Raw genomic sequence first — 23,873 nt, forward strand, 5'->3', positions numbered from 1 at the left:
GAAAATAACTTGTTTAAGTAACGCTCCTGTTTATAGAATGATATGATTTTTGTTTAAAACGTAACCTTTGCCAACACAAAAAAGGAAGAAAGGCTTGCACGGATGCCAAAAATACGTAATTTCTTGTTTTGCCTTTGTAATACTGGAAATGATCAGCAACTTCCGGCTTTGAAAAGTCACTGCCGATCCCATCTGATGTTTTTATTTAAAAAATTGAGGTTTCCGTGTATTTTCGTTTGAAATAATGGCGATAATTCGATTTATCCGGTGAACAAATGTTCATTCCGATGTTATATGATAGTTTTCCTTACACTGAGTAAACACTGTTTTTGAGAGATAATTTGCTACTACCGGTTTGCAAAATATTACTTCCTGTTCATATGATTCTTAAATTATGTAATTGTAAAATACATTAACATAGAATATGTGACGTAAAAAGTACTTCCGGTTTACACAAGTTCAGTTCTTGCTGATCGTTTTCAAGGTCATGAGTCATCCATTCTTATGCAAAAAAACCTTTAGACTTTATCATGTTTCAGTAATATGAGGGAGATGTTACATGTGAAAGATGCCGAGGTCTTTTTGCTAGAACATGTAGAACAGTTTTAATATATTTTTTTAAAATAATTTAATTAATTAATTTTGATCTATATTTATGAAGTCATTAGAAACTTGGTGTACATTGCCTGTGATAACAAGCAGAGCTCAAAATTCACACATCGGCCTTGGCCTTTGACCTTGATCTCAATTTTATGAATATTAACCACTGATATTAAATCAGAAGACTCCACTACAAACCAGTAAAAGTCTGACATGGCCTATATCGGTACTCAACTGTACTAATTTTTTTAATTGATAACAATTAAAAAGTAATTATAATCAAATGTTATAGTAAATAAAAATAAATTAGGCCATGTCACCTGACGAGGATGAATGGCCTTGGTCGAACTTGACCTAAATGATATCCGAAACACCAGATGTAATATCATCAAATTAAAGAAATTCATAGACGACCAGATGATTACCACAGATCATTTACGTTGGGCAAATCCTTTCAAATAAATAGATGTGTAAAAGCTTATAATTAACCACAGAGCAATCTACCGAGACAAGGTCAAATCAGGTTTTAACAGTTAAAGATAATATATATAATTTAAAGTAAATATATATAAGCGAAACATGCTATATATATGAATCACCAAATCATGCATTAACAAAGCAATACCAGAATAAACCTGTAATTGAAGATAAACATTTCAATGCATATAAAATTGCATATAACGTATACACAGCGATACATGGAAAATCATTATAGAAACTCGATACGGACAAGAAATAAAATATCCTATAGACAATAATGTTAGTAGGTTTTGCTAAGATTGGTCCATGGACAAGTTTATTTATAAAATGTATGTTCGAAGTCTCTGCTTCACACGTTGTCCAACCTCCGTATACACATAGACGGTTCTTACAACTATCATAAAAACGTATCAAATGCAACCTTAATGGGAATCTGTGAAATCTTATGGGAAATGTCCATTGTTTTAAAACAATGAAACGGAAACATTTGATTTACCAAGACAACGCTGAGACATTTGCTCATCTTGGCCACTTTCTTTGCTGATACCACATGGACATAACTAAACTAGCCCTTAGGAAGCAAGTTAAGGACCACAGCAAGTTTTTAATTAATATATTCTCTAATTACATGAAGAGACAAATTATTTGATTATGAGAGTCTCTAGTCATATACTTGATGACGTACATCGGTTCAACATATGATGCTAACACATAAGCCAATCGAACCCCAGCTTTGGTCGTTCTACGAATGACGTCTATTTCCTTTCAACCAATCACGACACAATACATTACCGCATGTTTCTTATCCCCTCTCTTTTGTTAATAGTGCCTTACAGATTGCAGATAGACAAGGTTATTGGTTTTAGATAATCTCTGAGAGGATTTTTTTCGCAATTAGAAAATAACTTCTAAAAAAGTAGATTAGTCTACAATCATTATATGCCTAATAGACATACTTAAAGATATCATCTCTGAGAAGGCTTTTTTCGTAATTAGAAAAAAACTTCTAAAAAGGAGATTGATTAATATTTTAAAGAAATTCACTATAGATGAGAGATTATCAGCAACTCAATGTCAAAATGAATCTGATCTTCACAAGCATATCAATTCAAACCTGTTTGAGAAAATTTTATTCGTATGACCACAAACAGAGTCAGCAAACGCACGCCATTACACATATAAAATAAATTGTACATGATAGACTTAACCTTCAAGTATGTCTAATAGAAAGAATAGATCGTTCAAAGCTAGGGATAAGAAACGCAAAAGTACCTAAATTAAAGAAAAACGAAAAATATACAATATAAAACGACAGCAAAACTATAACCACTGTAAACAATCAAAGTATAATTAGATAAGAAAGGACATAAAAATAATCAGGTTTTAACAGATTCACCAGGTGTCGTGCCCCCAAAATGTAACTGCATATGATACGCTACACGATAGAAACATATCGATAACAATTAAAAAGTAATTATAATCAAATGTTATAGTAGATAAAAATAAATTAGGCCAGGGCACCTGACGAGGGTGAACGGCCTTGGTTGAACTTGACCTAAATGATATCCGAAACACCAGGTGTAATATCATCAAATTAAAGAAATTCATAGACGACCAGTTGATTACCACAGATCATTTACGTTGGGCAAATCCTTTAAAAAAAATAGATGTCTAAAAGTTTATAATTAACCACAGAACAATCTACCGAGAAAAGGTCAAATCAGGTTTTAACAGTTAAAGATAATATATATAATTTAAAGTAAATATATATAAGCGAAACATGCTATATATATGAATCACCAAATCATGCATTAACAAAGCAATAACAGAATAAACCTGTAATTGAAGACAAACATTTAAATGCATATAACATTGCATATAACGTATACACAGCGATACATGGAAAATCATTATAGAAACTCGATACGGACAAGAAATAAAATATCCTATAGACAATAATGTTAGTAGGTTTCGCTAAGATTGGTTCCTTGACACGATTATTTATATAACTTGTAATCGACCTTTACGCGACCAATACTAAACCATTTTATACGAGTTTGAACCATACTCGACATAGTCTTAACCATTCTGGAGCAAGTCTGAACCATACTCGATCTAGTCTGAACCATACTCGACCTAGTCTGAACCATACTCGACCAAGTCTTAGCCAACCTAGACCTGATTTTTGTATCTTTCTATTGTATTTCATCAATTTAGGAGCTGTTATATATATACAATGTATATCACATTTAAAAAAAATAAAAGAAAGTAGTTTCAGGTTGGATTAAAAACTCAAAAAAATATCATGAAATAAATTAAGTTTTTGTTAAATGAATTTTTATTTACATGATATCATGTTCACATTGCTTTATGTACATCAAAAATACTAGAACTTTCAACCATTATTCAAATATCTAAAATGTTATTCTTTTTTTTATCAAAATATATATAAAATAGTATATCTTGTAAAACCAAGAATTTAATATATATTATTAAAAATCAACTTTCAAAGCATTCCTTGGTAACTTTTGAAAAAGGAAATGTATTCCAAAGTTGCAGTAGAAATTTATTTTAATTAAATTTTAATATGTTTTGTCAAAATTAAAGACTTAACATACAAGAAGCACTTTAATGAGGTTTAATTACCTTAGAACAGGTGTGTTTACAGGTAAAATGAAAACCCTATTTTTCTTAAACTTGTGTTTTATTTATCTAGTGAATGCAAAAGGACCTGTGATTTAAGTTTTACAGGATGTTGTAATTTGCAATGGATGTTATTGAAAATATATTACTCTCTGACCAGGTGTGATATTTTAAATCAGTGTTCCCCAAGCAGGATGTATTACTTTATAGTTTACCCCTAATCAGAAGAAACCTTTTATTTCTTTCTTTTATTTTTTTTCCCTTTTTAAAATATATATATATCCAAAATTATAATAAGAATAGATATTTTTATGATATATTAAGGTTAAACAATGTCAGTGATTTTGTTGGCTGTTGCTAACTCATTAAAAAGATAGTTATATGACTTTTGTATGTAAACTTGAAGTTTTTATTTAGAAATTTAGGAAAATCAAGTTTTGTTTAAAAAAAACCGCATGCCAAACAAAAATCTACATAATAAGGTTTTATTACCCTGAGCATATAGGTGTGGTTTTCAGGTAAAAAAAAGTATTTTTATTCAACAAGACTCAGACTTTAAACATGTTAAAATTAGATAATTTATCCATCTCGGTTTGATGAATCTGAGAATCATGTAAGGATGTTAAAATCTAATTTTATATATATATATATCTAATTTATTGTGGCTGTTGTCATGTTAGTTAAAAAGAAAGATATTTTAACAATTAAAATTATAAAAATAGAGCTTATTTCGTCGAGTATGGGTCAGACAGGTCGAGTATTGTTCAGACTGAAAAAAAAATAGGTGAAGAGCTGGTCCAGTATTGGTCGAGTACAGGTCGATAATAGGTTAAGACTGTTTCTGACTGGTCGAGTAAAAGTTTAGACTATTTTCAAAAGCAAAGATAAGGGTTAAGTACAAATCAGTACAGTCGAGTATCTTGAGTATGGTTAAGACAAGGTCAAGTAATATTAAGTAAAATTCAGACCAAATCAGACTGGTCGAGTAAAAATTATTACAGTCGAGTACAGATATAGGCCATTTCAGACTTTTACTGGTTTGTAGTGCTCTAAGTCCAAATTAAAAAAATCATGTTGTGGAAGTCATACCATTTTGAAGAAAATAAATTATCAATATCTTTTTCGTTTTTTTTAGGAGAAGCGATAACTTGAAAAAAAATCAGTATACGGGAGAAAATTGCCATTAGGAAAAGTGTTCGGTCAAAAAGTGTGAGTTTCACTATTTATTTACAACGTAAACTAAATCTTGTCAAGATGTTGCAAAACAAAAGCGACATTTCAGAAACAAAAGTGGCTTTTTAATGGAAAAAAAGAAAGAAAACCATTCTTCACCTTTTGAAAAATCTACAATTAAATCTGCAAAGTTTTCGATTTCCTTGATCAAACATAAAGCTAAACAAAATAAATGTAAAGCTGTATGTATAATTGGTCAATATCTCTTAAAGACAAATTGATGAGACGTAAAGCAATCAATCAATCAAACTAACATACATGTACATGTATCTCTCACGGACAAATCCTATTATATTTACAGTTTTAATATCTCATACACATTCCCATCAAAGATAATATTTATTTGTATTCACTTGAAAAAAAAACTATTTTGAATAAATTACTGTGATTTGGTGTATCTGTTACAGGTTTTTATGATTGATTATTAATCTGCGTTTGCTGTATACGGTATAAATTAATATTATGTACAAATATAAATCACATGCTACCTGAAAAAAAATTAAACTAAAAATAATCTATCATACTTACCATGACGAATGTGAATTAAAATAATTAAAGTAAATGCAAAAGTGTTCAAATGAATGGACAGTTAACAGAAACCATGTGCTTTCATAACGGTTTCTTCAACTGTTTAAAAGTTTAGGGAAAATAGTCAGATTAAAAAAAAAGTAAAAGTTCATGAAGAAATGAAAAAAAAAATCAATTAAAACTATTTGCTATACTAGTATGATTCCAAAGATTGGTGTATTAAATCTAGAAACTTCAAAAATAAGTACCGCTCTAGAAAAAGCTAGTCCAAAGCCAATTTTGAATTAATGAATGAGATGAAGTTTTACGAGACTGAAGTTTCATTTTTCAATGTGGAAAAATCATACACAGCCTGCAAAAAACATGATCACGTGCAATACATTTTGAACAATTTATCGACTCGAATTGTGTTTCCTAATAAAATCTACAGTAAAAAAAGTAGTTTTCATCGTTTTTCTTATCATCTAGTACTGTTTAAAACGATATTTCCCTCAGGCAATCGATTTTGCCAATACGTTGTAAAGCTTTAATCAGTTCTTTAACTGTTGGCTTAGGAAATTTTGTTTGGCTCCAAATTCGTAATATTTCTTTATTCTGATGTAACAGTTTACAGCTGTGATCGTGTTGAATTTCTTCAATCTCAGCGCTCCGTAATCCTAGTTCTACTCCTAGCTGCATGCTGCTATTTCCGATATGATTGGACAATTCTTGTAATGAAGTGTTCGTAGGTGTTGTGTTAGCTCGATCTTCTAGAATATCTGGAAGTAAAGTTATACTTCATGATAACTTCATTTCCAAAAAATCAAAACGAAAAGTCCCTTATTTAAATGGCAAAATCAAAAGCTCAAACACATCAGACGAATTGAAAACAATTTTCATATGCATGACATGGAGCCTCTGGTCTTTGTTAGTCTTGTATGTTTTTTAATTTTAGTTCAGCTGTTGTCTGCTCTTTGGTCGGGTTGTTGTCTCTTTGACATATTCTCCATTTCCATTCTCAATTTTATGGTACAGGCATTCCTCATTTAAAATCGTGGATTATACCTGATTCTATAGCTAGATAAAACTCTCGCTTGCATGACAGTCATAAATGATGTAAAATTTCTAGTACTTTATGTTATCAATCCGGGAACGGCTGATTATTAAACCTTAAATGCTGCCAAATAGGTTGATCGGATCGTATGGCGCAAATACAAAATTTCAATCTTGGTATCTATGATGAGTTTATTTACATTAAACTAAATTATACCAAAAAGACAAAAAAGGTCTAATTCAAACATAGATTATGTTTTTTTAACTAGATCATTACATACCTGCTGCCTTTCTTTACATCGGTGAAAATGTCTTGAATTTTTGTCTGTTATAGTAATTTTTAATCTAACAGAGGAGCATTGAATAACAAAACAATCCCATAAGTATCGGAAATCCTAACTTAAATGATTATGCCTATAGTTCATCACTATTATCATGATTATTTACTCTACAAACCAGTAAATGTCTGAAATGAGCAATAAATTCATCATAGATACCAGGATTGAAATATTGTATTTGCGCCAGACGCGCATTTTGTCTACAAAAGACTCATCAGTGACACTCGAATACAAAAATGTTAAAAAAGTCAAATGGGCAATATTACTTCTCGACTTTATATCATAGATACCATAATTACAACTATGTATTCCAGACAAGCGTTTCGTCTACATAAGACTGAAAAGTAACGCTCAAATTAAAAACGTTAACGACTCCAAATTAAGTATGTAGTCGAAGAGCATTTAGGACCTAAAATGCCAAACGGGTTTATCCGAAACATAAATTCATCCTCTCTTGATATATAATGTTGACGAATCAATATTGTATTGAATTTAATTACCAAAAAATGCATAAAAATGATTCACTCATAGGCCTTGTAAACATGATGTTCGATATTAAACCCCTTGTCACACCACTTCATGTGCACTTTGTTCTATGATAATTTCTGTATTCTTGTCTTTCGTTTTTACTGGTGTGCTTTGTCTGTGTGCCTTTTCAATTTCTTTCTTGCATGTGACGTGGCTCTGTATTTAAACATCCCGTCAATGTGTTATTGTGTCATGGTAAATGTTTGTTTATATATCTGTCTGTATTTATAGTGTTTGGGATAATGGCACAACGTGGACTGCTGTACCCCTATTTTGACTGTTTTACCTATTTAGTCTGTTTGTTTTGTTCACACATCGTTGTCAATATAATGGAATCTTATGCGACTGTCATACAAGTGAGAGGTTTAGCCAGCTATAAAACCAGGTTTAATCCACCATTTTCTACTTAAGAAAATGCCTGTACCAAGTCAGGAATATGACAGTTGTTGTCCATTCGTTTGATGCGTTTGAACTTTTGATTTTGCCATTTGAGTTATTGTGCAAGATCCTTAATTTGTTTGGTTACATCTGATGAAGTATACGTTATTTTTGGTAATAGCCTTGTACAACCCAAAAGTATTCGATTGGCAATGTCGGTCGAAGAGTTGTCAGATATGTAGATGCATAAAACAAACAAAATATACATGTGACTGCAGTGTCATTTTGTGAAAGTATATTTACAACCTGATATTAACTGCTGGTCATCTACAATAATGCCACCTTACATTTGTTTTTGTACTATTCAAACCAACCAGTTGACGACCCTGGAAATTGTTACAACATTATGTTTCTAAATCCGATGAGGAAAAACAACAATTTACCATCAGAAAAGTGCACCTTGATGTACTGACAGTGTTCAGTTAAATGTTTTACTAGATTTATCGTAGCATCTGATTTTACTTTTGATTTTGTTAGAATTTGTATTGCTTAGGAATTACCCTGCAGTGGTAATGTTGCTTTTTAAATTGTTTCGTTAATCGAATATCGTCTTTGCTTATTTTGTTTACATGGCTACCGAATTCTTAATGTGTTACAATGTGAATATTTGCAAATTCGACAAAACTGGTCTAACACAATATTCTTAAAAAGCATACATATTATTTACACTCACTAAATTTCTTCAGGACGTCATCCACATTTACATCTCTATTCACCTGAAATTAAAGGGATGAACATTGTTATCCATAAAAACAACACACGATTATTGACATACCTTTTGGTAAATAATAAAACAAACTATAACATACAAAGGAATACGCAGGTTAGATGTATGTTATTCACACAATATGTGTCGTTCCCTTGAAGGAAAAAAAATGAACTAATCTGTTATACCATAGGTCGCATGATACATTTTTCACGCACGAAATTACATGTCTGTTCATTATAATCGTATAACGTCATGTTGTGTAAAAGACGTGCAATCTAGAATACAAAACACTCATCGAAATTGATTGCCTCGATAGGCTCGTTGTAGCGTGCAGTGTCTAGTACAAGAGGTCGTGGGTTCAAACCCGTCCAGGTCAAGCCAACGACATGTAATTTGGTAGATGCTGCTTCTTCGTTAAGCATGCGGCCTTTAGGGGTATGATTAAAGACTGGTTGGCTTGGCGTCAGAATAATGTGTCTGGGCTACGTGATATGTCTTCCTGTGGACTTTTACCCTGTGAACTAGCTCATTGAAACTAGCCCAGTATGTTAGTCTAGTACAAAGCAGGATTGATCCATCAATCTCTCACCATGATTCAAAGCTACTGAAATGATGTATTGCATGATAATGTTCATCAAAGCAACAGCGTGTGACGGCCCATATATATCTATAAAAGAGGGGCGAAAGATACAAGAGGAACAGTCAAACTCATAGAAAATAAATTGACAACGCCATGGCTAAAACATAAGACAAAGAGACAAATAATAGTACAAAAGACAAAACATAGAAAAATAAAGACTAAGCAGCACGAAACCCACCAAAAACTGGGGGTGATCTCAGGTGTTCCGGAAGGGTAAGCAGATCCTGCTCCACATGTGGCACCCGTCGTGTTGCTTATATTTTTACAAACCTGGTAAATAGTCTAATTCGGTAGGTCACATTCGTGGTGAAAAGGGAATTGGATTGTAGTTGCGACATAATGAACATATCCGATATCATCTGTGAAACTCGTGATGGCGTCCGTAAAATTTACGAAGGGATGATTTCAACTTCACCATTTGGAACTCTTGGTTTAATAGCGTCCTTGTAAACAGCAACCCTCTATCAAGGAAATCATGATAGGAAATACAAGCCCGGGAATATCGTATCAATTGGGAGATATATACTCCGTATGCAGGCGCTGCTGGAATGTTGCTACATAGAAATGGAAAGTTCACAATTGGGAAGCTGAAATCATCTCGTTTGTCGTAAAGTTTTGTTTTCAACCGACCCTCATTGTCAATTTCTAGATGTAAGTCAAGATATGAGGCAGATTTAACTGTATCGGTTGTATCCTTTATCTCTAGTTTGATGGGATAGATAGTTCAACTTAGTCACCAAATTTTGAATTATTTAGTGAGAGAACATCATCTATATAGCGGAAAGTAAAGTTAAACGATAGTGCTAACTTCTTATCTTTCTTCCTATGAAGTTCCTGTATGAAGTCAGCCTCATAATAATAAAGAAACAAGTCGACAAGAAGAGGGGCACTATTGTTTCCCATTGGAATACCGACAGTCTGTTGAAAAACACCTCCTCCAAACGTGACAAATTTGTTGTCAATCAAGAAATCAAGCATCTTGATAATGTCAGTTTCAGAGAATTTTTTGTTTGAATTAGAGTGATTCTTTACAAAGTAGGATTTATCCCTCCCCAAGACAAGATACTCTTTCAATTTGTCTTTTAGTTTGGAATGGGGAATACTTGTGTAAAGTGTAGAAAAGTCAAATGTTTTTATACTATTGCAAGATGAGAGAGTCTTAGATTGTATGTACTCTAAAAGATCTTTGGAATTTTTTAGTATCCACATCTGATATAAAGTGATATTTTCACATTCAACTAGTAAGTCCGTGTTTCGGTACTGACATGCCCTAGACCATATTATTCTGAAAATATCCGTTGAGCAGTTTATAGAGTATAATGAAATAAGATTCTATCAGGTACAGTTGACTTAAATGAAATTTGGATACCCGTCAGTCTTTGGTATTCCGGATTTACACATTCTTGGCTTTTAAAGTGTCCGGTATTGACCATTCCTTATAAAACATTGTTTCGAACGCGTTAAATCCATTAGTAAGCATTTCTATTCGCTATCCTGTGCTTAACACTTAGGGACTTAATCCTGTCTATACTAATATTTTGGCATTCAAGAAGATTATGCTGTTCTAAGACTGCTACTAGCGACTTGACACTACATATGGTAGCGGTGTATCAATCGTAACTTTAGATTGGGCAAATTTATTAGTGAAGAACAAACATATTGAATTAATTGACTGTTTCACTTTAACTGAGTGATGATTGGTATAGCGGTTGATGCACGGCATACCAGGAGACACTTCACCTGTTGACGCACTTGGTTTAGTTCTTTTATGAGTCAACGAGATTGTGTTGTATTTACTTGTCCTTGTCGGATTATTGAAATTTGAACATGGATAAACTACTGTTGTCTGAAACTAAGGCTAGGAATAAGTGTTGGCAATACCGTGAATTTATTAGGTAATAATTGGTTTGAATAAGCCTTTAGCAAATACTGTATTGTTATTAGTTGTGTGTGTGCTGAGAAGGAACATCAATGAATCGAATGGATTTCTCTGAGATTTTTTACGGATTGTTCTAACATTGTGTTGTTAAATCGTGGTTTAAGATTGAGTGGAATGTTGAGAACTCTCGAACTGATTGTTCTTACATTTTGTTGTTATATCACGGTTTAAGTTTGAGTGGAATGATGATAACTTATTACATGCGGTTTTTTACATTGTGTTGTCACACCGATGTTTGAGGTTGAGCGGAATGTTGAGAACTCACGAACTGTTGTTTATGAATTTGTGTTGTTACACCACTGTTTGAGGTTGAGTAAAATGCTGCAAACTCACAAACTATTTGTTCTTACATTGGATTGTTACATCAATGTTTAAGTTTGAGTGGTATTTCGAGAACTCACAAACTGTTGTTTCTGAAATTATGTTGGTACATAAGTGTTTGAGGTTGAGTGGAATATTGAGAACTCACAAACTGTTTGTTCGTACATTAAGCTGTTACACTTATGTTTTAGGCTGAGGGGAATGTTAAGAGCTCACAAATATAGTGTTACTCGCCACATTTTTCTTGTGTGACTGTTCCAACCTGGATTTGTAATCAATTGGTTGTAGTAGTCAACTTTCAGCCATCATTGATATTGTGTAAATATTCAGTAAACACCAATCTGTTAGATTTCTAGCTATTGGCTATTGATTGTTTAACATCTTATCAAGTCTGTGCGTTTAAAAGATTACTATGGTGTTTGAGTTTCGGTCATTGTTGAGGGCGATAATGTAAAATGCACTTGTTCACATTCTAATCTTTTGACCTTTATCTGATAGTTTTCGCGTTTGCTCTCATACTACATCTCTAAATGGCTGTTTACGATGTGCACACTGTGTGAACTGGACTTTTAGTTTGTGTTATGCTTTAATTGTCTGTAACTAACTATAAAATTGGTGATACGAAAGGCAGCTTATGCTTATTCATACCTCACAAAGTAAGTGTTTGTCTATTTCACCAAACTCATCTTCAATGGTCTTGAAGGACGAATCAGTCACGCTTGTCTTCCATATTGACATGGCTGTGTATTTGAAATCATTTACATGAAAAGCAGAGGGAGCAAATTTTTCCTGTAAATCATTCAAAACGTTTGTGTCTAATCCAAGTCTTATCAATAATTCTCGACATTCTTTAACTTCAAGACTAGAAGCAAGTCTCCTTAGATGTTTGTTCGATGGAGATTGTTCCTTTTCAAGTCTGCCTAACCCTATTGACAAACATAAACATAACAATACATGAGACAATTTATACTAAATGCATAGTGAATTTACAATATTCAAGTCAAACATTACATTCCTGGTTTTTTTTTAAAGATCGCTACTTGTAAAAAAATAAAATAAAATCTGAAATGAAAGTTAAACCAAGAATAAAGATTCTAGTTTCTTTTTCTTTTTTATTTTGTAATAAGCGATACCTACTCAGGGATTGCAAGCTTCTTAAGGCATCCTTTCGCCCTTCCTTTTTGAATTCTTTAGATTGCCTCGGTTTTATTGTATGTAAGCCTGTGTTTTTCCTATTTTTGTTAGTGTTATCATATTAAGGAATTTTTCATTTGGACACCATTATACCACTGTTGCTTCTCATCTAATATATCGGATTCTTCAAAATTCGAATGATAAATTAAAGATGGGACTGAAGGTTAATAAATACAATGATTCATACAGTGCGAAAAAACAAAGTTATTTGATATACCAGGCTTATAACTACGTACGCCAGACGCCCTTTTCGTCTAGAACAGACTCGTCAGTGACGCTCGAATCAAACAAGGTAAATGTCTAAATGTAGTTGAAGACAATTGTTGACCAACAAACTGGTAATCTATTTCTGAGGTAAAACATCCCTAATATGTCAAAGTTTTATAAGCAGCGAATTAAAATATCAATGCGATTACAAGTTGTGAGAGTTCTAATTTAAAGTGACCACATATCTTACTTTCATCAAACATCAAACATCATGCGCATGTATGGAAAAGCCATAGTGTTTGAACTCGGGGTATATTATTATTAGCTAGACCCATTTCCCCCCGTTAAAACATACTCATCAATGTACTAAGGATATATAAATTTATAGACGATGATTTTACAGTAACAATTGTTTTTTTCAGTTTCCATCTAAGAGATAATTTATATTCTTTTTTACTATTGTAAATCATGTTCGTCAGATAGCTTAGGTATTTCAGACTGAATTACGTAAACAGTATGTGATAAAATAAGTGTACAGTTACTAAATATTTCAGAATGTATATAGATTAAGAGCGTCACGATTTAATTGTTTTGTTGAAAACAACGAACCTATGTAGAAAATTATCAGGCAAATACCATGTTTGACTTCAAAGTAGAATATAGTTTTACACCCAGTGTAAATGACATTAATTAGAAAATCCAATATGTGTTTGTTTGTTGGAAAACACGTTCACCTGTATTTAACATTAGCAATGTTACATTAGTTGTTTTGTTATAAGTATACTTAGATCAATACAAGTGTATAGTTACTTAAAAAATGATGGGATCGCTGAATAGTGTCAATACAATTTGTCATTGACGATTATTTTTACTCTTAAAGAAACATATACCATTACAAACATGTGTGTCGGTTATTACGAGTGAAAACGATTTAGTATGGTATAGTCTAATAAAATTCTAATATGTGAAGTAATTTGGTCTGGGTCTCGTTCCTTTTGGTATACTTTGGTCTGTTATGATATTGTTAATTGTTTAAATTACAATAACGTTGTCCTTAGTAATTTGTGTGCATCAATGTGTATTGTATGTTTTGTTTATCAACTTTTGTAAAGCCACCAATTTATATAACAATCTCGCAAACACTTATTTCACCTCGCAACACAATATCACACCACATTGTACTACTTATTTGATGTTTAATATATTAAAAAAACATTAAGTTTTTTAAAACTTTTAATATCGCATGATATGCTAGTCCTATTGAGGAGGAAAAAAAAGATAGAAAGAGGTACGTGCCTTGTGCAAGCCAAGTCAGTAAACTCGTCAATGTTTATTGTATATTTCATTATGAAACAACATTGTTCTTTTCCGAACATTAAATTGATGCCAGGTTTTTGAGATTTTTTGTATCTATAGTTAATTTACAGATTGGGAAATGTTATATATTAATACATAACGATTTTATCTAAACAAATACATGGACAGGTCAGGTTAAACAAGTTATAAGAACATGAATATATCAAAAGCAACGCTGCTCCGAATATCAAATACACCGAAGAAGTAATGTTCTGGGGTTTTGTCGATAGAAGCACACATATAGTGTGTTAAAAGAATTAACAGTAAATAATTTTTATATTGATTCGTGCAGCCTTTTGCTGAAGTTCGAATTTATAAGATACAAATATTTGAAGAGGACGGGTAAATCAAGATCATATCAGGCCATGTTTTGTGTCGTTTGAATGATTAGCATTTGACAATTCGGTGTTTTTATAGCTTAATATTCGGTTTTGGTTTTGTTGAAGGCCATACGCTGACCAATAGTTTATAATGTCTAGGTCATTTGGTTTCTGCTTGAGATTTCTTTCATTTGCAATCATACCAAATCTTCTTATTAGATTAATATTGGGATATCGGATTATTACTGCTGTACAATTAATATTGTACTGTACTTATTCACTTGCGATAGAGAGTCACACAGTTTGTAAGCAATCTATCAATGAATACAAATATCTAGGTATTTTGACAGTTGACTATGTTACAGGCATTTTAGCGGCATCTAAAGTTGGTTTCTAACTCATACAAACCATTGCAAGATGCGTCACATTTTTCACGAGGCAGCTACAAGAGAAAGCATGCATACAGTCAATACAAAAAAACAATACAATGGTAAAATGAGCAAGCGATATGTCAGTATATACAATACTTTACCAGTCAAGTTATTGAATAGTATGACAGACTTAATAACTGAACAATGTGGAATGAAGATGATGTTCATGTAACGCAAATACATCATTCAGTATCATATGACATGAAATATCTCAGACTTTTTGATAAATTCAAAAACATGTTTATGTATCTGGACGGTTTTTTTCATACGAGAGATAAGAAATAATAGATGTTAGTAACGTAACATTCAATACAAAGTATCGGTAAAATAATCAGAAACTCGATTTATTCCTTTGAAATCAAAGATGGTCAAATCGGATATAAATAAAAGAAACCGTAGTATACCGCTATTTCAAAGTCAGAAATCGATTGAGAGAAAACAAATCCGGGGTACAAACTAAAACCGAGGGAAACTCATCAACTAGAAGAGGAAACAACGAAACAACAGAGCACCGAAGTGCAACAAAAAAACAAACGAAAATGCAACATACATAGAAACGAACTATTAGATAACAACTGCCATATTCCTGACTTGGTACAGGACTTTTTCAAAAAGAAAAAAATGGAGGGTTGAACCTGGTTTTGTGGCTAGCCAAACCTCCGCGCTTTATGGCAATGTTACATATGCCGCTAAAATGACAACATTACATGACGGGAATATAGTACAAATAAATGCAGAGAAATACATAAATAAATAATATAATAGTACATTTCGACATGTTTACCACAAAATAACACACGAATAACTAAATTAATTTAGGACAGTACACAAAACAGTTTAATAAGATTACGAACTGTGTGTCTGTCACACGAATGCATCAACGCAACAAAAAGTAACGTCACAGGTAAATTTAAAAAAAATGGATGTAAATAAAGATTAGGTTTCTAATTATGTTATTTGATGTATTTTATAACAATTACAAGACTATCAATATAGAATTGAGTTAGTAATAGTGCCTTATTTGCAGTATAATTTCCGCATAACTACTTATTTAGTATCTTTGATAAACAATCGTGAGTGTAATGTACTTCATAGATGTACTGTGGATTTTTTATTTTTCGTGGTATACTATTTTTCGTGTATTTCGTGGTTATTTTAAATCTTGAATTTATATATTTAACGAATTACAAATTTTTCATAGAGTTGTAAACAGACCTTGGTAAAACCACGAAATGAAATATCCACGAACACACTAAATTTTCTATATATGCAAACAAAACATCTACGGAGTTTCATACACCAATTTTCACCAGCAAATTATGAGTAAAGGACATATCTGTAATTTGAACTTAGTATAGTTCATGTTACTGCTGCATGAATAAAAAATATTTGAAAAAGTAGAAAGAGGAGTAAATAATTTAAATATTGTGTTAATCGAAATGAAAAGTTTATATATAGCAACAAGATCACCAAACTAAGAATTAGTGATACCACACCTTACCAATAGAAGGAAGAAGACATTTCAATATTCCAGATATAACAAAATGTTGTAATTCATTTAAGGAGGATGACCATTCATAATTACACTAACATTTATATAGAGCAACAAGATCACCAAACTAAGAATTAGTGATAAATAACATTAGCAATAAAAAGAGGAAGACATTTTGATATTCAGATATTACTAACAGTTGTTATTTATTGAAGGAGAAGGACCAAACAAACGTTCAATAGTGTGAAACTCAAAAAAAAATCAAGAAAGTTTTTTTTTTTGTTAATAACATTCTAAATGTGTACCTGACTCTTATTCATCTGTCAGTTTAATTTCCTTTTTTCTAAATGTCAATTTTATCTTGGAATTACCAATTGTTATCTCATAGTATAAATATAGATTCCAACAGTGCAACAAGTGTGTCACGATATTTCTCCACTCGAGACAGTTAAATTTTAATATTTAAAGCACTTGGGGTGATTAGGGAGATGATGACGTTGAACTGATAACAAGTTCTTTGTATTGGCGTCAACGTTATTTTTACGAAATAAATTGAACATCTCACAAACACTAGCAAAGGGAAAAAGCAAAATTGTTATCTTACCTTTTCTGAAAACCATAATTTTAAACAACTGACATCGTGATATACTTTGTGTTCTGAACATTGCCATTTTGTTGCTGTTGGTATTTTGTTATGAAGAAAAAAACATAAGTTTTTTTTGCAATGAACTCCAAACTCAATTTCAAATGGCATGACCATATGTAACTCCGATCTTTTATCTGTGGTAGATGAGTCTGCTGAAAGAGTTGAGTAAAATTCTGAAATTCTGTGAATAGCTGCAGTCAGACATTCTTGAACAGAAGTTGCAATTGTTGGGACAATGTGCTCTTTCGTTTCTGCATGGATAAGTGACACAATCACTCTATTTTCTATAACCTGCACTGCCACATCATGCTTATCGTCTACTTCCACAACTGCTAAATCGCTGAAAAGCATTCGCTTCTTGTTTTTATACTTTTTCACTCCCCACATGTCTACAAAAGAAGCAATCAATCGATATGGAAAGGCTGGTGGTATTACTTTCTCAGTGAACTTGTACGACAGCAAAATTGAAGTTTCAATCTTGCAATTTGTTCTCAGGTAATTCGTGTTGTTTGGCCTTGTAATCATTGATGGAACAATAAATTTCGAAACTTTATGAGGTGACGTGCTTAAATCGTTTGTTGTCATTCTTTCAGCAACTAATACATCAAGATGAACCAATACTTCAATAATGAAATCTTTATATGAAAGAATATGCTCAAACATCTGTTGTTTCCAAAGGACATCAATATCGTCGCGACTGAGTGCTCCTGTTTTCTCCATGGTATGGAAAATACTTTGTAATTGTTTCCCTTTTGGCCAAAATTGCTTCTCTGTGACAATAGATCTTAGAACCTCCACCAAATATGCTGGTGCTATGATTATAAAATCTCGAAGATTGGCTACGTCAAAGTAGAGCAATTTACCGAGTGAATGTTGTACTTTAAGGAAAGTTTCCAACTGATTATCTGTCAATACCATTGACTGATTTTGAGAATTAAACATCTGTAGTTGTTCTATTGTCAATATGTTGACACCTTTCTCTACTTGTTTTGCTAGATGTAGTTCTAATGGGACCCATGCTGTTGGCATTTGTTCACCCCACCGAGGATGCTCTTTAGCTCTATCCATCAGACGTTGACGTAATGCTTGGATCTCTGGATCCGCTTCGTTCATAGCATTGACGAAAATCAGTGGTTTGAATTCAAGATGTTTGAGCCCTGCGTGTGATTCAAATATATCTTGAATGACTGTCATCACTTTCTGTTTGTGCTTCTCAAAATTCTGAAAAAAATGTATGGTTGAAGTCAGAAATCAATATGCTTTTCACAGTTACTTTGTTTTACTAATAGCAGTCGTGAAAGATATAACATCAAAGAAATAAGTGCAAAACATTAACATGATTAATTAAATTGTAATGTTCTTAAAGATTTTATGAGTTTCACAAGTGTGATCAGTTTTCAACAAGTGAACAGGGACCTAAAAATAGTGGAACAAAAAGCATAATAAACTCTACTGCAAAAACAGTTTGGAAAATGAATAATAACACTCTAGTGCTTCTGATAGTTGCTCTTTATTCATATTTATCCGTGAATTCCGTAGAAAAAAGTCAACAATTCCTGAACACATAATATGATAGACAAAATTGAGAACGGAAATGGGGAATGTGTCAAAGACACAACAACCCGACCAAAGAGCAGAAAACAGCCGAAGGTCATCAATGGGTTTTCAATACAGCAAGAAAATCCCGAACCCGGAGGCGTGCTCCAGCTGGCCCCTTAACAAAAATGTGTACTTGTTCAGTGATAATGGACGTCATACTAAACTCCGAAGTATATGAATGAACTAAAATTAAAAATCATACAAGACTAACAAAGGCCAGAGGGTCCTGACTTGGGACATGCGGCGGGGTTAGATGCTTAAGTGAAAACGAGTTAATAACAATGACCTCGGACGATTTTCAATCTTTGAATTTTCATTGCATTTCTCGTTTGACTTCGTTAATATGCTATTGACACAAAAAAATGTTCCATCAAAAGTATAAGGGAGAATGACGGAAATTGAATCTCTATAAAGTGTTCGGTCAGCCAGAAAATTAGTTAACCGATATGGTGGGTATCGGTTTTCACACACTAGCGATAATGTTTCGCAGTTTAAGTTCTTTAGGTATCGTAAAAAGTGATTTTTCCAACCGATTGTCCTATTCAATATCTAGACATTATCAACGATGTGATTCGAACAGGCATGTGCAAAATGCATTATAAGACATGTGTATCTTATCAGCGAATCCTGTCTCGCTCCTTTTTGAGTTCAAACGATTCCCTCAGGTTTTGATTTCACGTTTTATTTTTATTTGCATTCTCTGTACATAATTTGGCTATTTGAACATCGGTTGAATACTGTTGCCTCTCAATAAAACACTTGTTTTTGCATATATGTTTGTAATTTATCATGTTTGAACATTTGTAAATAGACATCATTTTGTTAAACATGTTAATTCAACTTTTTAATTTGCTGTTGTGTTTGTTGTTTTTCTGTGAGCAGTTTTCAAAATGTTTACCTTTAATTGTTTGATTCTATATTTTGATGATGAAATACTTCAAATAATCAGTGAACCTGGTACAGATGTCGTGTTTTTTTTTATACAACGAATGACTCAGGATGATATTTCTGCAATCAAAGATGACAAATTCAAGTGCAAACCATTCGTAATAATTATTGTAAAAAATCATTACAAATATTAAGTTTACCATTTGGAAGCGAAACGCGTTAAACTTTGAACGCAGAAGGTCACTCATTTAAATTCAACATTTAAAGAAATACAGTACCTTACGGATCTTGTCTTTATGTGTTGCAACGAACACTATTCTTGGAAATCCATCATCTGAACGCTTGCAGTATGTCAGGATTGAGTTCACCCAGTGCAGAAGGTAAACTGAAAAGAAAATTATCAACAGAAACATAATAAAGTTAAATACAATAACACATAGCTTAGTATCAGCTTCAGGGTTAAATATACGATAGACGTGCGTGTGGCATTGGTAATACAGTAGAATAATTTCAACTATAGTCAGAAGATCTCTTTAATTTGTTCTCAGAATCTCATGTAAAATAAATAAGGGATATAGTTACGATACTGTTGTCAGGTCATTAAAGATTGCATATTTTTGCTTTAATATTGATTCACTTATAGGGTCTTTGCATTGGATATAAACACATTTATTCTAAAACCAGTTGTTGGCATGATACGGGTTATATTCTTCTCATATATTTTATGATGGTATGATACTAAACACCTAACGGGAGGGATTGTGCCTGATATTCATATGATGAAGACATAATCTTTCAATCATTTTAATTGAGATATGGAGCTGGCATGTCAGTAACTGCTAGTAGTCCTTTGTTAATTTATGTATCATTGTCATTTGTTTAGTTTCTTTTGTTATCTTTTCTGATATCGGACTCCGACTTCTTTTAAACTGAGTTTTACTGTATTGTTGTGTGTTTGTTTTTTCTACATTTGCTAGAGGTATAGGGGGAGGGTTGAGATCTCATTAAAACATGTTTAACCCCTCCGCATTTTTGCGCCTGTCCCAATTCAGGAGCCTCTGGCCTTTGTTAGTCTTGTATGATTTTTAGTATCTTTTATATATTTCGGAGTTTAGTATGACGTCCATTCTCACTGAACTAGCATACGTTTTGTTTAGGGGCCAGCTGAAGCACGCCTCCGGGTGCGGGATTTTCTCGTTGCACTGAAGACCCATTGGTGGCCTTTGGCTGTTATCTGCTCTTTGGTCGGATTGTTGTCTCTTTGACACATTCCCCATTTCCATTCTCAATTTCATATTCAACGTCAAGGTTATTTATAAAGGTATCAAATCAGCATGTTTGAAATAAATGCAGGTATCACTTTCGTACTGTTAAACATTCATTCATCATCGCTGTTCATTATTCATTGATTCCGTAATGTTCCTTATGTCGTAACTACAATCCCGTTCCCTTTTCACGATTGTGACCTACCGAATTTCCGGTTTATTACAAACATGAGCAACACGACGGGTGCCACATTTGAAGCAGGATTTGCTTACCCTTCCGAAGCACATGAGATCACCCCCAGTTGTGGGGTCCATGTTACTTTGTCTTTATTTTTCTATGTTGTGTTTTGTGTACTTTTGTGTGTCTATGTGTCTTTTTCTTTTTTAGTCATGGCGTTGTCAGTTTATTTTCGATTTATGAGTTTGAATGTCCCTCTGGTATCTTTCGCCTCTCTTTTAATAGCATACGTGTTTTGACATACCATAGATTTATCCATTGAAAACATTTTTTTGTGTTGTTCTTTGACAACTTCGCCCAGCATTAATTACAGAGAAATTATCAGCATTGATCTTTTTTTATAGTAGCCTTATCCTTGCACTATTTAAAACCATTATGACAGACAGCATCTAACAACAAGTATTGGACGACATGTTCCCAAATTTCTTTAACAGGCACATAAGGAACGTCGTTGGGTAAAACATGTTTGAAGGCATTCAATTGCCCTCCTAAGCTGGGGCAGGGATGTAACAAAATAAAAGGAAAACACTGAAAAACAAAATAGTGCAACAGGGCAAACTGATCATAATGTATTTGAAGCACAAATAATATGAACCAAATGGTAGCACACAGGGTATTGGTCAATCAAAACGAAATTCGTTTATGCCAAAGTATAAGTGTCTACATATGTGTTTATTCCTGATCAGCATGTATTTTCAGTTGTGTATTACATTTTGAAAATAGTTGAATGTTAATAATGAAAAAGATAATATTCAATGATCTTGCTGCAATGATAAATTGATTATTTCAAAATCTAGTTTGCTCAAGGTATCATGAATCTTTTCTTAGTTTGTGATCTTTTAATAATTCACCTAATCAATTTTTCTCAAGGGAGTTTGAGTCTCAGTCTCTTAATAATATCTTAAGTTTATCAATAGATAATTCTATAAAAATGTCTTATTGATATTGTCTGTTCAAAAACACAGAGTTTTGAAGTGATGATACCATCGAGAACAAAAAGTCTGACACCATCGGCAATGACCCACTGTGTAAACAAATTGATATTTCATTTGAGTTTCATCGGAGTGACATCTACCTTATACAAGCGAACGAATACATGTACATGTATGGGACTTTGATTGCTTTTGGGACATTCAATTAAGAAATAAAAAATGAATTTAATATGTTCATGAACCTGCTGCGTCTTCAGTGTTTTTTTTTTGTTTATTCATGATGCAACTTAATCAGCAAGGCTGACAAACAAAGAGGTATGAATGCCTGAATACCTGAAAAGGTATATGACTAATGTAGACTAACAATCAAATCCGCTAGATAATCCTTGCCTACATTTATCCGTAGAGAACTGAATAAATGTATTCAATTAATCATATCACTGTCATAAATTACCTGTTATATTTAACATACGTCAATGGACTACCAACACGTCACTATAGACACGGATATAACAAAATGAAAAGGAAGATACCAAAGTAACTATTAAATTTCATAAACCGAAAGGAAACCGACAACTACCGTATAGCGGGTTATTTTCGTGTGGTGTTTTTTTTCGCTTATTTTGGCGGGTAATGGGAAACCGCTTAATTAAATTCCGCAAAAATTTAAGATACGTTTCTTTCAGGTATTTTATCCTTATTAATTAGTGTCAAATTACATAAGAGTTGCAAGTCACTTATGATAATTTTACGATTTAATAAGTACATAAAAGGTCCGGTCAATTAAGGAAATAACTAAGCAACCGTAACATTTACCAGAGATTTGTACATCTGTGACAAATATTCAAGTACCTGTATTCTATAGATTAACTGTACCGTATTCTATAGATTAACTGTAATGTTAACTGTACCAAAATATAATCAATAGATAAGACGGCAGGTAAAACAATCATTTGACCATACCAAAAGTAAAATCACAAAAATACTGAACTCCGAGAAAAATTCAAAAAGGAAAGTTCCTGAACAAATCAATAGACACTTGTCAATTTTTACAGCTTTTTAACTGCAACCATATCAGTATCCGCCTAAAAATTTATTTGGGATGAAGATTTTGCCAAATGTTGCCGTATACGTTGTTGCCCCTGAATCGCGAAATTTCACACCCGCGAAAATAGCCCGCTGTACGGTATTATACAAAAAAAAAAAAAAGATAACGGGATTGTTGTTATTGCAATTGGAACATATCTTCGGTCATTTTGGATACATATATTCCGTAAAAGGCAACCAATTCATAATAGCGTTAATAAAAATTTTGAAGGGAAAACTTCAACTTTACCTCTCAAAACCTATGGTTTAATAGCTTCACAGGAAGCAGCATTTCTCTATAAAGAAAACAATGACAGGATGCTTGGGAATATCGCTTGAACTTGGAGATATAAACTATATATACAGTCTATGCTCGAATATTACATGTGTGTAGAAATATTTTAGATCTGGATGATATTTCTATACAGAAACGTGCCTAAATTATTATGAAACTGTAATTTTGAATCCAAGAGAATCAGTTACAAGTTTTTTTGTTCATCTTGTTTTGACATTGTTTAAAGTCACAAGTGCCTTTGGTACATGCATTAAAGGATATGTCTTCAATTATTCAATTGATATAACTCGAAAAAAATCCTGATAATATTCCTTTATAACAATGTTATGATCTACTGTTAACTCAGTAAGATGTGATTGCTGAAAATAGTATCGCAAGTTACGGGTCTTTATCCACATTGTCCAACAGAAAAGTAAAACAACAAATAAAAACGCACTTCGAGGGAAATTCTAAACGGAAAGTCCCAAAGCAAATGGCAAAATAAAAAGCTCAAAC

General features: G+C 32.6%; 5 protein-coding genes across 6 annotated transcripts in view; all 5 read right to left on the reverse strand.

Annotated features, from left to right (window-relative positions):
- The window catches only part of LOC127712749 (uncharacterized), a 174,892-nt gene extending 162,601 nt beyond the window's left edge, over nt 1–12,291 (reverse strand). The window contains exon 1 of the mRNA XM_052219360.1: nt 12,078–12,291. Coding sequence (XP_052075320.1) covers nt 12,078–12,167 — 90 coding nt within the window. The 5' untranslated portion in view covers nt 12,168–12,291. The remainder of the gene's footprint in view (nt 1–12,077) is intronic.
- The window catches only part of LOC127712747 (tripartite motif-containing protein 45-like), a 171,242-nt gene that overhangs the window by 37,492 nt on the left and 109,877 nt on the right, over nt 1–23,873 (reverse strand). The window lies entirely within an intron of this gene.
- LOC127712744 (uncharacterized) overlaps nt 1–23,873 on the reverse strand; it is a 157,659-nt gene that overhangs the window by 22,594 nt on the left and 111,192 nt on the right. The gene's annotated exons all lie outside the window — the stretch shown is intronic.
- LOC127712748 (uncharacterized) overlaps nt 1–23,873 on the reverse strand; it is a 147,786-nt gene that overhangs the window by 14,388 nt on the left and 109,525 nt on the right. The gene's annotated exons all lie outside the window — the stretch shown is intronic.
- On the reverse strand, nt 12,245–19,941 carry LOC127712931 (uncharacterized). The gene is made up of 5 exons (XM_052219522.1): nt 19,841–19,941; nt 17,034–18,296; nt 14,915–14,948; nt 12,293–12,355; nt 12,245–12,255 (listed from the first exon to the last, which is right to left on the reverse strand). The coding sequence occupies exons 2-5, from the start codon at nt 18,267–18,269 to the stop codon at nt 12,245–12,247; spliced, it is 1,344 nt and encodes a 447-aa protein (XP_052075482.1). The 5' UTR covers nt 18,270–18,296; nt 19,841–19,941.

The sequence above is a fragment of the Mytilus californianus genome, unplaced genomic scaffold (assembly GCF_021869535.1).
Source record: "Mytilus californianus isolate M0D057914Y unplaced genomic scaffold, xbMytCali1.0.p SCAF_8, whole genome shotgun sequence".
Lineage (NCBI taxonomy): Eukaryota > Metazoa > Mollusca > Bivalvia > Mytilida > Mytilidae > Mytilus > Mytilus californianus.

Excerpts from the sequence above, each read along its gene's own strand:
- LOC127712931 (XM_052219522.1), bottom strand. The coding sequence starts at position 18,269 with ATGACAGTCATTCAAGATATATTTGAATCACACGCAGGGCTCAAACAT. Across the intron at positions 14,949-17,033 it reads AATTATGGTTTTCAGAAAAG|CTGCCTCGTGAAAAATGTGA; the intron begins GTAAGATAACAA and ends TTTCTCTTGTAG. Across the intron at positions 12,356-14,914 it reads ATGTGACGCATCTTGCAATG|GGTTAGGCAGACTTGAAAAG; the intron begins GTTTGTATGAGT and ends GTTTGTCAATAG.